An 18249-nucleotide genomic window follows, 5' to 3' on the forward strand; every position below is an offset into this window, starting at 1 on the left:
TACTGCAAATATTATTGTGGTCAAAAATTTGGATTGCTGCTTTGGGTCACATCTACAATTACATGTACAGACACTTTTAATCTGAAACTTCATACAGCTCATACAGAAACTTCTGCTGACTGAAATAGCACAGACCAATGCGGAAAATAAACTGACCAAGCACATGAGCAAGATCACTGGAGGAAGTGAGAGACCAAGCTCTGGCCAAGGTGTTATAAAACCAGCACGAACAACATGACGAGCAAAAGTCAGGAAGCAGCCAAACTATTACACTGAATGTACAGCAGTATTAACTTCCCAGACATGGATTATAGTTTTTTTCAATTGCTTAAGCATCGTTTTGAAGGGCCCATTGTTTTGAAACACTACACACAATAAACACAACACCACACCCAAGTAGCAGAATCCCCCCGATCTTTTGCAAAACGAAACACTTCAGTCAAAACTATACAATTATTTAAAAAAAGACACAATGTCGTTCTCATATCACTAACGCATCCATCATATGACAGTTACACATTTGACAAAACACATTTTTGTTTTCAGAAATATTATTCAAGTAGGATTAGAGGATTTAGAATACTAAGAATATACCACACACAACACACAAGACCAGACATGTAGACTGAGGATTTTTTTCTCTCCACATTGTGAAAAACACTCTGCACTTTGCGCTGGAAATCAGAGCAGAACATAACTTCAAAATAGAATATGCAGTGAAAGCGCAGTGAAAACATTTGTGGAGACGAAAAAGGTAAAACCAAAAAGAAAAGAAATAAACAATGTTGCTCAAATCACATCTGATACATAAATGTGGTCTGTGTCAGTGCCGGGCCCTTAGAATCGTCCCAAATCCCCCCCCCCTCCCCAGTGTTGTCCCAGCTGCCTCTATCTTTTGTTCCCCCTACTCCTGTACCTCCACACGCTTGCCTTACATTGCTTAAGACTGATTAATGAGTTGTGCTTGATAGTTGTGCTTGATCAGTTGGCTCATGGGTGTCTAAAGTAGAGAAAGGCTTTTAGTGTTTTGCAAATCAACATGTGTAGTGTTTTGTAAAAAGTGAGTGTAAGGCTGACATTTGGCTTATAGTTGTGCAGTTCTGGGCTGATGTTTTGCTCCTTGATTGTACTGTAAGGTTTCTCCAACTGTGGAATACTTTCGATTTTAGTGTTTAAGCAATTGAAAAAAACTGTAAGCCTACTCCTAGACTGAAAGAGTTTCTCTCTCTCTCTCTCCTCTCATCCTGCGAAGCCACACTGGGGCAGAGAGAGACCAAGGCCATCCTCCACTTATTTTTTTGCTTTTTCTTTTAAAGCCGCTTCAGGAAATTGCCTGCGTAAGGGCCGGTTCCACCCGCGGCCTCTTGATCTCTGGGTGTGCGTGTCAGAGAGCATGGGAGAAAGTGCCCCGAGCCACCAGGACGGTCAGGGCGGGTGATGAGGGAGACGGAGCCCAGGACCAAACCCAAGCGGGTATTTCCCACCAGACCAGCACTCACTGTCTGTCTGTCTGTCTCTCTCTCTCTCTCTCTCTTTTCTCATTCTCTCTTTTCTCATTCTGTCTCTGTCTCTTCTCTATCTCTACTCGTTCTCTCTCACTCTCTCATCTCTTTTGTCTTTCTCTCTCTCTCCCCGTTCTCTTTTCTTTCTCTCCTATTTCCCTTCCTCACTTTCTTCTCTCTCTCTCTCTCTCTCAGGCTCTGGCTATAAAAAGCGCTTTTAATGAAGCCGAGATAAATGGCAGCGACTGAACGCCTGACCCATCTGGCCTAGCACTCTCTGGACTCCACACACCGTCAGCACTGTCTTTTTGCACATGATGCTCATAGTAATAATAATAATAATAATAATAATAATAATAATAACAATAATAAAGTATGCATGATAATGAATAATTAAAAGAGACAAGGTAAGAGTTATGGCCATATAGGCCATATAATATACACATATTTGTGTATATAAATTAATATGACATCACCTGGTGTCAATCACATTTAAGTCACACACTAGGTGGGTTTACAGTTTTGTCATTACGATTAAATTATAACGAATTAAACATTTCTTGCCATCTGTTTACATAGGCTATGTTCTATTCTGGTCTGCTGCTTACAGGCACTCTAGAATCCTTGATTGGAATAGCCGTTGCTGTTTTACTTTGCTTGAGAAGATACAACAGGCAATCCGATTGACCTTATACATAGCTGTTCAGAACAAGAACGGAGTACACCACCCCCTTTATTCTGATAAAAATTCTAATCGGATCGGCAGTTTTATTCCGATCAAGGTGTTTATACGTTTCATTTTTATTCCGATTGATACAGGGAAAAAATAGACTTCGGTGTACAACCACCATCATAGCTGTTCACTGAAAGAACAGTCTTCAGACAGGAACATCCATGCTAATTAATTTCAGTGAGTGTGTCACAGTGTGTTGCAAAGCATAAAAGGCTACTGTACACTCTTTTGCAGTGGAGCCATCAAGAGATGTGTGCTGGTTGAAAGTATGGAGTTTCCAAGAACAAATCCAATTATGATCATAAGCTCTCTCATTCTCTCTTTCTTTCTTTCTTTCTCCTAGCCCTCTCTTTTTAATAATTGTGCTGGTTACCAAGTGGCACTTAACCTTGAGGATGGCTATGGGAATGTTTTGATGACAGCCTGGTGTGTTTATTTTGGTTTGCTCTATGTATGCCACACCAACCATGGGGCCCTTTGATATGACATCTCCTGTGGAAAATGTGCATTTGGGTTTTGAAGTACAGCGCACAGGCTGCCTAAAAGCATTGTAATCAACACTCCATCACTGACACCTTCTCTCTCTCACTCACCCACTCACTTCTCTCTCTCTCACACACACACACACACACACTGACAAACACTCACTCTCTCTCTCTCTGTTTTCTCTCACTCTCACACATACATACATACAGTACACACACACACACACACACACACAAACACGTAGTCTCTCTCTCACCACAGAGCACTGACACAATTTGGGCCGACCAATCGTAGAGCAGAAAGACTCCCAAAGAGTGGGTGGTGGCTCTGAGAGAGAAGTGTGTCTCAGGACAGACAAACTTTTGGCAGACGCTGTGAGAGCTCTCTTTCACTCTCCTCTTTCTCCACTCACTCTCTCTCTTGGTTCCTGCCTGCATCTGTGTGTGTGTGTGTGTGCGTGTGTGTATGTATGTGTGCGTACTGGCATGTTGTGTTTTAAATGTGTGTGTATGCGCATGTGTGTGTTAGTGCTAATTCCTTGGCTCTCTCTTATCATCTCTTGGTTACCATAATATTTGTCGGGTTATAAGCAAATTGCTTGTCTCAGGACTGGATGGCAGAACTGGTAAAAGTTCGCAAGAAACACCTTCAAACTCCAATTTCAAGGTAAGGGGTGAATGTTCCACTGTTGCGCTAATGCCGCGCTAAGGGATATGTGTTTGTTCATTAGGTGTTTGTTATTTCTTTAAGTAAGATCTGGAGAATGGTCTAGCAACATGTTGATTGTACATGAGCAGAGAAGTGAAAATGATCAACTATGTGCAGCATGCAGATTGATGCTTTTTGACTTTCATTTACTTTTTGAAGGCGATTTCGTTAATTTGATATGGCTTTGATAACTGATGGTCTGAGAACATTTGTGCATGTCTGCGTGGTGTGTGTGTGTGTGTGTACAGTATATATGTGTGTGTGTGTGTGTGTGTGTGTGTGTATGTGTGTATGTGTGTATGTGTGTGTGTGTGTGTGTATTTTGGATTCTTGTGTTTTGTAGCAAGGCAAGAGAACAACCATTAGATGACGATATGAAGAGGCATGTCCACCTTAAGTCAGGAGGCATGGTATCGCTGTAATATCATGTGACTCTGTTTAGTGTAAACTGATGGCTTATCAGCTCTTCCCCTCTCTGACGAAAGAGAGTACCTGTTAAAGCCACATGATGTACAAAACTAAAAACTAAAATTCCCTTTAGAAGACACTGCAATAGGTACACACATAAGAATGGACATATGTGTAAGTGAAATAAGTACATACTGTAACATACAATTTGGAGTACATTTATATATACCTACTACTAACATGCTTGATTAAAAGGGGAGAGAGGACTTCTTAGGCTATGTCCACACAGAGCTGGGTATTTTTAAATTGTGTTGAAATTTTTTAATGTGTTGTGGCCTTTCGTCCACACGAAAACTTTTCAGTCACAACAGTTATTTTGAAAAACTTTGCCCAAAGTGGACATTTAAATTTTTTTTTTTTTAAAACTCAAGTGTTTGTATCTGGACAGGCAAAACTGAGTTTTGGACGTGATATTTTCTCCTTTGTTTGAAATGTTTTCAGGGCTCTGATTGGCCAGCAATGCCATCTGTTTGATTGATTAATTCTTGACAGCCTTTAACAGCTGTTTTCAGGCATCTGTGGGAACGGAATTGTTTTAAAATGAGGAGGGAAAATATCCGTTATTAAAAATACTGGGCTGCATGTTGACATAGCCTTAGATTCAAAACAAAGTTTCAATAGGGTCGGCACCATTCCAGACCATTCTATTCCTGTGAGTCAACAACTTCATACTAACTGGTACAGTGCGGGTGTGATAGACACTTGATAAAAGAGGGCGGGTCTGAGTGCACTTGTCCTGAGTCTGGCTGCGGCTCTCAGCTTCGAGATGCTGCCAAGACCGTTAGTGATTAGCAATCTGCTAGGAGCTGGGATCCCAAACAGGCCCCTCCATTCAAATGGTCCGTGGGACCATGTGCTGCTGCACTATTACTGAGTAGAGTAACGGAGGCACAGCCACAGCTTAGTATGGTCACACATTAAAACTACACTGATGACTGAGGTCACCTTTTTGAACACAATTGCACCTCAAATACATAGAAGAGTAGCAGCATCCTACTATTTATCAATCATCTATCTACATCTATAATGAAGAGAGAAAGTTGTTTGCATGTATGTATGTATACATACACATATAGTACATACACATTGTGTGTGTGTACAGTGTGTGTATATATATATATATATATATATATATATACCACTTTTTGGTTTGAAATGTGTGAATGTAAGAGGACATGATGTCAGGGGCTTTACAATAAATATGGTTTCCTGCCAAATGAGATGAGAAGACCCATGCCCCACTGAGGCTGCTGGCTGACTGGCACTAGAAATAATGAGATTTACTGTAGCAGCGTAAATATTTGCTGCCTGTCCATCCCAAACCAATAAACAAAAGCTTGGAGCTCAGATGATGCCTGAGTGTCCAAGAAGCGTTGATGTGGTGGTGACGGGCATATCTGGGTGAGGGGAGCCCGAGAGCCATGTTGCACGGTATCAGAGCCGTACTTTGAGAGCCAGAGAGCTCTTCTGTCTCCACGGCAACACCCGCGGCGATCACATGGTGACATAACGGAATGACAGGAACATTTTTTTCTCCTCTTTCATCACGGGGTTTTGGGCACTAACAACAACACACCCTGATAACAGGCCTCACCTCACCTACCTCCGCAGCGTTATATTCACTGCAGAGGGGAGCTTCCACATCAGTGATTACACAGCAGCAGTTCGCTTCAAACACACTGAGCTCTCTCACGCAGCAAATGGCTTCAACCTGTTGCCAAGGCTTCACAGAATGTTTTTTGGTTCCTTCAAAGAGAGCATCAAGCACCCCCATCTTATCAGAACATGGGTACATAAACAGAACCATTTAAGCACAACCAAGTTCAGTCGCATGACAAAAGAGCTGTCCTCATCAGGAATGTGGGACATATGGTCAGAAAGTGGAGGTAGTTATGCTTATCTGATTCATTTGACCACAGACATGAAAGGCTGCTGGATCCTTTTCAAAACAGATTGCTTCCTAATATACAACTGATTGCAATGCAGCCTTCCATGCCAACCATAATATTGAAATGATATTTGGTTCCACTATACTCAACTGAGATACATGTGTGCATGCAGAGGCAAAATGCACTGAAATGCCTATTGAAGTGCAACTGCAATATGTAAAATATCATGAGGGTGTAGCCTACCCTTCATGACAGTAAAGTCATTTAATGTAAACAGGATTATTCAGTTTTCATTTCAGTCAATCTGAAACAGCATAATGTGAACCATGGTCAGGGATTAAAGTTTGTATTCAATCTGGTCTGTGTAGAGTGCCTTGAGATGTATTCTTTGTTATGGTGCTATATAAATTCAACGTAATTGAACTGCATGTGTGCTGACTTGGTAGATAAGATGTGCAGACACTCATTGTTAATTTTCTGTCTGAGACTATTTGGTACTGTTGTGGTAACGGCGGGCAATAACCAAGGCTTACCCACTAGGGTTGTACCGTGTTTATTATGCAGCGTTTGTCAAATCCACATGATTCCAGTGTGGACCTGCTATATCATGCACAGCACTTATATTCATCTATAGGCCTACTGTTCATACTGTTCTCCTGCAGCATTTCTAAGCTTGATTGATGGGAGGAGTGTGTGAAATGGCTTTTGCACCCTGTGTGTCCAGTGCCTAGAGGTGGCTTAAGAGTGGACGCTATATGGATGGCCAGCAGGATGTTGATTAGCCTTCTTCCTATATATACACACATATAAACAAATTAAAATCTATTAGCTAAATGATCTATTTCTCAAACATTCCTTTTCCTTCCTCTAGGCCTTTCTCCTACAGTATGTCAGACTGGAACACGTGTGTACATCAGCAACCCAGTGTTTGTCTTTAGCTGACATAAGTTATGATGCAAATGGAACGCTTTGATTTTATCATCTGCGTTTCTCTGACGGTGGGCTATTTCGGTCTTCCCCAGCGCTGACCTAAAGGGGACGTTAGGCAGTTTAAACACCACTGCTGGTGGAACACATGCTTTACTAATAATCATCCCGACAAGACGCCTTCTGTTTGGGTAAAACCTGAGCATTTGGACATAAATATCACACGAGTGGCTGGGTTTACGTAGTACATGTTCAACACAAACACAGACGTGCACGGGCACACACACAGAAAGAAAGAAAGAAAGACAGACAGACAGACACACACACACACACACACACACTCAAAAGTGACCAAAGTAAGTCTTATGGTGATGATTGCATACACACATACATGCATACACACACTCCTCAAACACACATACAAACATAACCAAAAAAGGCCTTTACCCATACAAATATATCTACAGTAATACTGTATTTTGGACAAATGAGGTCAAATAAAATCAAGGTCTCTCAGCTAACTGCACTGCGACGTGAAGTGTTGTGTATATCAGACTTTTAGTTGGCTTCTCTTTTCCTTCCCAGGCTCAGGTGCATGGTCCGGCAGTTAGAGGAGAAGGATGTGGATCTGGAGGAACTGAAAAAGAACCTGGAGTACACAGCATCCTTACTCGAGGCTGTGTATATCGATGGGACAAGGTACGGTCATTCTGCCTGTCTCCCACTTCTGCACACACACAAAATATTGTTCAGAGGTAATTGGCTTTGCAGAAAATGCATCCTGGGGGGTATTTTTGTCCAAGGCTAGTGATGTTGTTCAGGGACAATGTGCACCTGAGGGAAGAACCAATATGCTCACTAGCACAAGTGCAGGCTTTTAAATGCTAAAATAAACCCAGAGGGGGGCAGTTTGTCTCCCACCTGAATTTAGACTCATGTTGCCCTTAGAGTGGATAGCCGGCAAATCCGTCAAAATTTCACCACCATTTTTTCCATTTTAGCTCATACCTGTTTCTTAATTGGCATATGCCATTATTCTACATGTATAATTACTTCAACAATAATGTCATTTAGGGAATGCAATGTAACACAGATGTATTAGTGGGGTGTGATTAACATAATACCGATTGCACTGATGCTCCCATTGATCGGCTGGTGACCGGAATTGGCCGATTTTCACGTTATAGGCCATGACCGGAAACCGGCCGGTCAGTCTGAGATATGCCGGTCAAATGCACTTGTGCGCCACACTTGAAACAACATCCCCCAGCTGAGTTTACAAAGTCTGAAGAAGAAGCTAGCAAAAGCCAACACTCATGGCTGGATGTACAAAGAAAGCCGAGTTTTTCTATGCCCAGAAAGCGAACGCTGTGCTTTGCCATTTTGCGTGGAATTTACTAAGATGTCACTTCATTACGTTCATCACTGCATGTCTCTACGTCTGCCGCTATTGCAAGCCCACAGCTGAAAAACAAGCGCAGTTGAATGGAGTTAACTGGTGAAAATTCGATATTAGAACAAAAGAAGTTGTTTTTCACATAGTAGCCTACAGTGAAGAAAACCGATGCTCTGAATACTGAGTTTGCATATGCATATGCATCAATGCTTATGAAAATATGTTCCATGGCAGCATGTTCAAATGTATCATGGATTTTTTTATTTTTAGTTGGATATTGGATATGAGAACAAGAAAATGGTTGTTTCATAACACAATGCATTTAGTAGTCTGCAAATGTCCCACACTGGGAAGCATTATAGTTTGATACTGCAGCTGAAGTTAGACTGGAAGAAGAATCTGTCTGTTCACCTGTTCCATTTTTCAACAGCCACTCCATTATTGAAAAGTTGATTAAATTTCTATTCTAAAAAAAGTTCTTTGTGTGTGCTGTAAAGTGGTTAGAAAAATAGAATTAGAATCGGCTAAAATCACTATCGGCAGGTCAAACTGGAACTGCAATCGGTGCATCTCTAGATAATATTTAATATACTGTTTATTATATGGCTCTTCACAATGCTAGTAGAACGCTCCATTGACTTAAGTCGCTTCAGGACGAAGCAAGACCCCTCCGCTGGCACATCCGGGACCTATTCGCCCTGTCGGGACTTATTTTCCGATAATGACTGGCGTTCTATACATTATCCTTTACATATATAGTTCCCTCTTAGCATACCTTAATGATTTAGGGATTGTTTTACTTCATTATCTAATCCTCCATCTTTTAAATTGTCTTCCTCATCCTACACTCATCCGCACATGCACGCATGCACACACACACTACAAACACACACACACACACAAACAGACAGACACTGGAGACGGAGGATGAGCTCCAGCAGCTCCGTTCAGATGGCGTGCCCTCGGAGGTGCGTGATTGGCTGGCCTCCACCTTTACCCAGCGACCCCGGCGGCTGAGTCGACGCCCCGATGAGAAACCCAAGTTCCGCAGCATCGTCCACGCCGTGCAGGCCGGAATATTCGTGGAGAGGTCAGGCAACACATGGTCAGATAGGATAAATCAGGAAGTCAGTATGACATGATTGTGGGTTAGCGTTTACAATAATGTATGTCAGTGGATTTGTGCAATTTGTGCAAAGTTTATTGTGCAAACTGTAAACAGAGGGCTCAGTGGTCTACAAGCAGCTGTTTTGCACAGCTGTGCACGTTATGACACTGTGCGCTTACATTGACATGTGTGTGTGTGTGTGTGCTATCTGTGGGAAATATAAGTGTCTCATCTGTTCTGTTCCAGGATGTTCCGCAAGGCCTACACAGTGTCCATGCCAGACCAGCCGGCTGAGGTCACCCACTGTCTCAGGGTAAGCTGAGAGAGATGCCTCAATCATATTTTACATATGCGCTTACTATGGCTATATGCGCTCATCTAAAACGGTTACAGTTCACTACATGGCAGTTAAACAAAATTACTCATCTTTCTATGGCTATTGTGATAATCACTCAAGTTTACAATCAGTGCTGCATGCATTCATTATACTACCGTTCAATGCTCTTTAATCATCTCAACTCTTTTTGTGTGACTATGTCTATGGTTAGGTCTGACACACGAAAAAAAAGAATAAAAATGATCAAATGACCCAATATTTTGATCCTTTTGTGATATTTTGGTAAAGCTCTGCCCGACTCAGTCAAGTGTAAGGGGATGTCTGATTATCAATGAACTCCTCTCTCAGGACGTGGACCGCTGGAACTTTGATGTGTTCGCTCTGGACACCGCAAGCTCGGGACACGCGTTACAAGCCCTTTTTGTCGAGCTCGTCATCAGATACGAGCTCAACAGTCGCTTTAAGGTACACACACACTGTGCTGCAATAAATAATGTCATTTTCTGACCACCATCCAATACAAGCCTGTCTGTCTGCGTGGCTGGAAGAAAATGTGGCAAATATTAGTAGTTTGCACTGCTCTGCTGTCCACACATGAACGTTTGAGATGAACAGCAGCTTTGAGCCTTTGCCCTACTTCATTTTTCAGATACCGATTTCCTGTTTGATGTCCTTCCTGCCTGCACTAGAAAGAGGCTACGGCAAGCACAGCAACCCTTACCATGGCCACACACACGCAGCAGACGTCACGCAGACGATGCACTGTCTACTCCTACGCACTGGGCTTGTGGTACGAGCCAACATGACGTCTCACAGTCTATACTACCATCCTACTACCATATTTGCTTTCTGCTTAGAAGACTGCACTACGACATTTCAATCAATCCGAATAATAACACACACATGATTAAGTCAGTTCTACCCAGGTACAAAAGGTGTGCTACTCCTTAGCAGTCTCTTTCAGTCATGCCTTTTTCTCTGCTTTTGTAACTTCAGCACTGGCTCAGTGAGCTGGAAGTCCTGGCCTGTCTGTTCGCAGCAGCCATTCATGACTACGAGCACACAGGAACCACCAACAATTTTCACATTCACACCAGGTGGGTGAAACAAGCAGAGCCATACATGCAGGACTGTGTCCACGTTTGACTTCAGAGCCTGTTAAACCTTCCACGCACACAGAGTTCTTAGGTACACCGCTCTGGTTGGCTATATATGCTTGCCAATATCGCAAGATAAGACACAGCAAAGTGTTTACATACCGACACTAAAAATAGCCAAAGGCCAACGACAGAATCAAATATTTTAGCAATAAGGGAGACTGATTTCAATAACAACCACGTCGGTCACCCAGGTCCGTGCCTTCTCACAGTAGGGTGCTTTTATTGGACAGCCACAACAGAGAAGTGAATGGTCAATGACTAATCGTCCAATCTATGCTCCTCTAAACCCACTTCCTTCAAGCAGACAAGCTTGTCCTCGTTCACTGGATGCATAGCAGCTTGTGGTAAGACCAACCTTTGTAAAAAAGTGCCATCAAAATGGCCACAAGACACTCCATGACTTTCAAAGAGGGCCATCTGGTAGGCCATAAAAGGTCCTAAGCAGCTATAAAGGTTCAGCGGTAAACCTTAGCATGTCTGTAATCTCAAATTAGCGGTAAAGTCGAGAGACCCAAATACTTCAGGGTTTTGACGCTGCTTAAGCAAACACTAGTCTTGGAGCGTCAACAGTATTTTTAGATGGAGACTTTCCACACAGGCACTACAGAGAGTTGCTTTTTTGGCATGGTTTTCGCTCCTCACTCTAATTTTGGGAACGAGACTGCAGGGGCCATCTCTCCAGGGGGCTCAAGGTGAGAGAGGTCTAATGTTTCATTAACACAAATCCCTCCCAAAAAATCTAACAGGAACGTGTGAAGAGAAAATTCCCATGCCATGTCTGATTCTGTATGAATGAAACATTCATAAACAAAACCCTGCACCGTGGCAAAATATACATGCCTTTTTTTTCATACAGTACATGCTTTGGAAATTTTACTGTAAAAGTTTGGCGCTCTGCCCATTTTGTACTCCCTACAGATCCCTTTATGTGTCCTCTTTTAGCCAGTGGAGAGGAGCACAACTGCGTATGTTTAATAGAGCATGCTCTTCCATTGAAAGTCTCTGTCAGTTGCCTACCATTTAGATAAATAAACCTGTGTGAAGAGAGTAAAAGAGCGATAAAATTCCTTGTTATGTTCCAACTTATGTCAAGGCTCAATGACCAGCCCTCTAGTTTCCCATAACATTGATGCTAAAAGTACCCCTGGAAGGAATTCTTCAGATAATGCCAGCAGAGAGTCTCAAACGAGAGGAAGACGTCATGACAACCTGGTTACGACCAGAGCAGACTTGAGATATTAACTACTTTTGCTGTTTAGCAGAGACTCAAGTTTTCAAGGCCAAACAACCAGTGTGAACAACCAGGAAGTGAGCGGAGCATCAAAGCGGATTTTCATTAAATAGCAAGAGACAGAAACTGTAACATCGTGTACAAGAGCCAGGGCCAAGGGGAATACCAGCTATCCATATTTGAGGTCATGAAGAGCACTTTATATTTGAAAAAGCAGTTATATTTGGATATCAGAAATCACAAATGTCCTCAGGGGGTGATTCACAACAGCAGACATTACATTTCTGCTTCTACAAATAAAGTATAACATGTTCGTTGCCAACATTGCTGATAATTACAGCGATGAAGAAGTAATTACAGATCAAATGCCCGTGGCTGAAATGATGTGCTCATCTATGTACACCAGTGTTCACTGGTAGACAGTCATTACTGTCATAGATTACTATTCACATAAACAGTTTAAATTAAGATGGTAATACAATCACATTCATGACTGCTAGTCTCAGAGATAAGAGAAAGGTAACAGTTTTAAACATTTATGAGCAAAACACATTATTCACTAACACTTGAAGTTTTAATTTAACATGTTGATTTGTTCAACCTTTTTCACTTCTTTTAAACGCAGCATAATTTGTTTTGCCTTTTTCACTTCTTTTTCACATATTCTGACATGACAGTGTTTTTTAGTTTTTTTTTTGTTTGTTTGTTTTTGTTTACCTTTATTGTCATTATACACATGATAAAACGAAATTTAAAGAGCTTTCCCTTAAGGTGCACCATGTTGACTTCAATTAAATAAAAAATACTAGCATACACACATGACATACTCTCTACATACATACTTCTGACATGACAGTGTTCCCAGTGGTTGCATCGGCTTGTGTGTTGTGACCTGTCATGCATGGGGGGAGCAATAATAACATCTTTACAATCCCACCTGTTCTCCATCGCTCCGCGCAGGTCTGAGCTAGCCATGATCTACAACGATCGCTCTGTCCAGGAAAGCCACCACCTCAGTGCCACCTTCCGTCTGCTCCAGGACGACCAGATGAACATCTTCACCAACCTGTCCAGAGAAGAGTGGATGTAAGTGCTGTGGAGTTGACAGATAGCTTATTGTGGCATACATTTATCTATGGATGCTACTGGAAGAGTAAAACGAACAGACGTAATGAACAGCACTGAACAGAAAAACAAATAGCTTTGATGGCTAAATACATCACCATAACTATAAATTGACACCACAACACTGAAGGCAAGATGTGATGTGAGCAAGCTGTTGACTGGCCAATGTCTTGCGCTTACAGTATGTCAGTAATTTGTAGAGTATAAATGGGAGGTAGTAATAGACACAATGTTACCATGGACACATGGACTTCTCTTTTCAAAGTTATTTCAAAGCAAACCATGTTAGTTCTTCACTGTGCGGTTGACCACAGCACTTTCTATCTCTCTCTCTCTCTCTCTCTCTATGTCTCTCTCGTTAACACTGCATTATGTGTGTGTGTGTGTGTGCTCTCTTCACAGAGAGCTTCGTACTCTTGTCATTGAGATGGTGCTGGCCACAGACATGTCGTGCCACATTGCTCAGGTAAAAGTAATGAAGACTTGTCTGCAGCAGCAAGAGAGGTGAGTGTAGCTCAATCTATCCACTGCATGATTCACAATCTACTCAAGCTATTTAATACATTTAGAGCAGGGCTTGACATTAACGGTTGCCCTGTTGCCCTTGGCTACCAAATTGTTACAAGTGGCAACCAGTTTGTTGCCACATTTGGTTGCCTTTGGCAACAAAAACCTCATGCCTGGTTGCCAAGCTGGCAACCACCTTTAAAATGTAATGTTGAGCCCTGTAGAGCCATGCAGTTTTTAGCTGAAGACAATATGAAAATAATCAGACCAACATTCCTGGTTGATAATACTGAAGCAGCTTTTTGAGCAATATTGTTTGAGCACATTCCCATTGATAGGCCTATTAGTGAGCAACATTTTTTTAAATCAGTAGGCAAATTGCTATGATCATCCAATCGGAACACATGGAACTGGTTTTGTGGTTGCCCAGCAACATTGTTTCAAAAAGTTGCCCCATGTATCCTCACCTTAACTCTACACTGAGGCTGTATGTCTGTGTATTCATTATTCAAGCAGAATAGACAAGCCGAAAGCACTCTCCCTCCTACTTCACACGGCAGACATAAGCCACCCCACTAAGCCCTGGGTGCTACACTCCCAATGGACAAAAGCGCTCATGGAGGAATTCTTCAGACAGGTATAATTAAAGGTGCTCTAAGCGATGTTACGCGGTTTCTAAGTTAAAATATATTTTGTCACACAGCAAACATCACCTCACCATGCTGCCTGTCCCCAGAATACACTGTAAAAGAAAACACAGTCTCTGTGGACAGGCCATGCAGGCTCCAAAAACGGCAACAAAAACAGCCTGGTCCAGCCTGGACCATGAAACATAACAAGCTGTTCCAGTCAATCACCGACGAGATGCATGGTCAGGAGAGTTTCTGTTGCACGGAAGAGAGGGGGAGGGAGGAGCGAGCTAGCTGTTTTGACAGAAGTAGTGTTACCCAACATTGCTTAGAACACCTTTAAGGTGATGATTCATAGGGCACATTTTTAAAAGAAATGTTGCCCAATGTTGCTGCTGTTGTTTGGGTAATTTCTGACTGGTAGGCTATTTACACTGTAGAGTCAAATCTGGAGAATCTGGGGAATTTTTCACCACAGCAATTAATTTTCACTGCAGTTAACAGCAGTTGATTTTAATCACTGGAACCCGTTGTGCTGTATCAACCTCAGTGCTGCTAACCTTATAAATGACCTCTTTAAAGCCACAGGCGTACTAGATGTCAGATTTCACAGAACAGTCATATTAGAACCAAGACAGTTTTATTTTGAAAGAGGAACTTGAGAATATGTGTCTATTAACATCTGATAAGTCGCTGTGAGTGCAGTTTGCAGTCACTCCTGAGCACAGCTGCCAGTTAGCTAGCAAGCTTAACTATTGTGTTTTTATTAGGCGAGGTAATAAGTAGGCTAATAAGTATTGCATTCCTACACATTCGATGTCTTTCATATTCTTGTTGTTATCTACCTTATTGCACTATGCTGACTTATAGTTTAGCAATGTGTAGGCTTTTGCAAATCCGTGGAAAAGATGGAACAACGGCTATGCTAAATCAATGTTGGGACGCAATACCAATACGCTGAGTGAAGTGTTGTAGTGCTTTATGACTACACGTATCTCCGTTTTTAAAATAAACGTGTAGTAGGATACCTAACTTACCTTTGTGCTTCTTTGTCTTAGGGCGACAAGGAAGCAGAACTGGGCCTGCCTTTTTCACCACTATGTGACCGCAACAGCACCTTGATAGCACAGTCTCAAATAGGTAGGCTACTGTACAGTATGTGCCTTGATATGCTGTTGCCAATGGACAGAGCCTACCTCAAGCCTGTAAAAAAAAAAAAGGAAGTAAAAAAAAAAAAGTCTAGTTAAACTACCACAGAATGTAAAATTATGACTGCCAGGTAGCCTACTGAAAATAAATTAACATTGCCATTATCACGAAACATTGCATTAATTCTGTTTACGTCTAATGCATTCAGGCTTCATTGACTTTATTGTGGACCCAACATTCTCCTTATTGACGGATATGGCTGAGAAGATAGTCATTCCTCTGGTTCAAGAGAACCCTGGACCTCTGGACCCCTGCAATAGACACAGGTACGCAGTGGCACCTCACTGACTGACTTCAACTCATGTTGGTCTCTCTCTGTATAATCAACAGTGGGCAATAATCTTGATATCACATACAATTTATCTGCACCAAAATCTGAATAATTTCATAAATCATACTGAATGACCACCAAGCAGATTATGCTGCCAAATGCCAATTACCTTCCCATAATATATTTTCAGCGACTGTAAAAAGATCAACCAAACACATACTTTCCAGATTGCCAGGCTTTGGATGGTGATTAGACCCACAGTGATGTACTGTATGTCCTCTCTGACTTTTTAGTTCAGTATGGAAGGAGAGTTCAAGAGGCCTGGAGTGGAGCTTACCTCACATCACGGCAGAACTTGTCAGCTTCAGATCAACATGGACACGCCACACAGAAGACAATAAGTTTATGTGGAAGGAAAGTGAGTCCAACGGTAGGGACACGTTCACTACTGTTTCAGGTGTTTAAAATGACAGACACATGTGGCTTTGAATTGTCCCAATTCAATGATGACTGAGAGAAAAGCAAAAATAATGCATTGTTCCTCTTGTAACTTTTTCTTCAACTTTTTTCCCCCGTCCAGGAGCCAATGATCAGAGTGTACTAGAGGAGCACACTTCTCCGAGAGAGGAGAACCTGTCAGGGGAACACTGCCAGGAGGGGCCTGTAAACAACACTAAACAGTAGTGAACTCTCACATTCAGTATCCTGAACTGACAAGCAAAAATGCCCTGTCTAAATACAGTATGCTATCTGAAACAGTCATAGTTCAAAGGATTTACTGTATGTGTACTTGAATATCCACCACCAAGTTTGCCTTTGAATATTGACATACATATTTGTTTTAGGTGTACTATAGGATTATTTTGACATCAGACTGATCCGGATTATGAAAAGATCTAAATATCGCAATAGAGTTTACTAAATATATCTACATGTAAGACTAATGCGTACCACTAGCTGCCTTGATAGCACAGGTTACCCTTTGAATTCTACTGTGCTGCACAGCGAGAAAGATGTTGCATCAGGAGTGTGAACATGCAAAGTTACTAGAGGTAATAGCTGTAGGCCTCAACTTTTTTTCTGTGATAAGAGCAGCAGACCACCTCTGATGTACAAGCTTTAGAAGAACACATTAGACATGCTGGTCATGTTATACTTTTAGTTCTTAATAAAAACTGTCAGGTTGACAGCTCACTCGCTGTTTATCTGACTTAGAGTGAGACCGTTTCCAATACCACCAGGTCATTCTGGAGTCTCTTAAATGTGCCTATCAAACAGTGATGTTAATATTAAAATAAACATAGATTTTGTGTAATGAGGGTGTTCTGTTCATCAAATGCTGTTTGAGATTTTTAAGAGTAAGCATTGCTGTGCGCTGCAATAAAAAAAAAGTGAGGTATCCATGGAAACAGGCTGTTGCCATTGTTGTCTTTGTTTGTTTTCCCTCAAAAGGAGAACAGGGCAGTTCAACTCATCCTAATACTACTCTTATCTCTGACAAGATGAAGAACAAAGTGTTTTTTTTTCACAATGACGTTGTAGTTGCCTATAATTATTATCTAAATAGTCTAAAAAAAAAAAAATGTTGTTATTTTACCAGGAGCTGATTGAACTCCACCTGCTGCAGATTACGTTTTGATTTTTCCACTTTGTTCCAAGATGTGTCCAATCAAACTGCAAAGGCAAGAAAAGGTCAGCGTGTGATCAATGAAATCAATGTGTTCTGTTCTCCCTCTGCTCTGACTCTTTCAGGCCATCAGTTTGACTTGTTTTCTTTAGATTTGTATCCGGCTCTCTTCCTCCTGTCCTCATTTCAAACACTACCAGCTGAGAAGCCAAAGGTCTGCTGTGCTCCTTTCCTCCTCCAGTAGGAGGGGATGTACAGTAGAATAGAGATTGGACTCCATTTAGAAATTCACATCAGGAAAGGTACTTTGTGCATCTATATTTTACACCACTGGAACCACCAACATTATATAAAAGCGTAAGAAATTATCTTTCTTTTGCCTGGTAGGACATGGTAAACATTTCTTTAACTAATATTAACCTTTTGGCAGTAAGCAGTTTGTTATGTTATAAGGTAATGTAAAACATAAATTCCACTGATCTTATTTTAACCACAGTGCATTGTGTGTATAAAGATAAGGCCATATACTGCTAGTTATATTGTGAAATATTTATGTCCATCCTGTTTTATGCTCACTGCTCATTGTGTGTTGAATAATTTATATACCTAGCTTCTATTTTAAGACTGCTTGACCCTTGCACAGCACTATGGTCAGTGATGCAATACAAATGCCACATCACAAGGACAGGGTGACAAAATACATCATATGTTATGGTCTACTCTATGGCTTTCCCCTATGTAAAGTAGAGGTGAGAATGTCAGGGCGATTGATCCATCTCTGTGAAAACCTCATATGAGGTAAGAGCACTGCCACCCTGTTTTCCAGCAGGTTGCTCAGGATTCTCATTCCACCCTCCCTTTCTATAACTGATCAGCCCCCCCCCCCCCCCCACCTCATATTTTTGGAGCCTCTGCATTAGATTGACTTAAAAAGTA

At 41.6% G+C, this 18249-nt stretch overlaps 1 protein-coding gene across 3 annotated transcripts; it reads left to right on the forward strand.

Moving 5' to 3' along the window:
- Positions 1-2970: 2970 nt before the first annotated feature.
- Positions 2971-17095, forward strand: LOC121707872 (calcium/calmodulin-dependent 3',5'-cyclic nucleotide phosphodiesterase 1B-like). 3 transcript variants are annotated; one of them, XM_042090774.1, is made up of 14 exons: positions 2971-3387; positions 7299-7412; positions 9017-9199; positions 9464-9530; positions 9903-10019; positions 10204-10344; positions 10551-10651; positions 12906-13031; positions 13473-13574; positions 14091-14214; positions 15265-15346; positions 15564-15681; positions 15980-16104; positions 16267-17095. In XM_042090774.1, exons 1-14 carry the CDS (start codon positions 3335-3337, stop codon positions 16368-16370), a joined length of 1557 nt encoding a protein of 518 aa, XP_041946708.1. In that variant the 5' UTR covers positions 2971-3334; the 3' UTR covers positions 16371-17095. The 3 variants fall into 3 exon arrangements, with proteins under 3 accessions (XP_041946708.1, XP_041946706.1, XP_041946707.1); XM_042090772.1 differs by having other exon boundaries at positions 2978-3387; positions 15980-16116; XM_042090773.1 differs by having other exon boundaries at positions 2980-3387; positions 14094-14214; positions 15980-16116.
- Positions 17096-18249: the final 1154 nt, after the last annotated feature.

This window comes from Alosa sapidissima, chromosome 4 (assembly GCF_018492685.1).
Source record: "Alosa sapidissima isolate fAloSap1 chromosome 4, fAloSap1.pri, whole genome shotgun sequence".
Classification (NCBI taxonomy): Eukaryota; Metazoa; Chordata; class Actinopteri; order Clupeiformes; family Clupeidae; genus Alosa; species Alosa sapidissima.

What these genes read in the sequence shown, in the direction of transcription:
- LOC121707872 (XM_042090772.1), top strand. Translation starts at nt 3,335, where the DNA reads ATGGCAGAACTGGTAAAAGTTCGCAAGAAACACCTTCAAACTCCAATT. An exon ending in AATTTTCACATTCACACCAG is followed by an intron (nt 10,652 to 12,905) that starts GTGGGTGAAACA and finishes CGCTCCGCGCAG; the next exon opens with GTCTGAGCTAGCCATGATCT. An exon ending in GATAGCACAGTCTCAAATAG is followed by an intron (nt 15,347 to 15,563) that starts GTAGGCTACTGT and finishes TAATGCATTCAG; the next exon opens with GCTTCATTGACTTTATTGTG.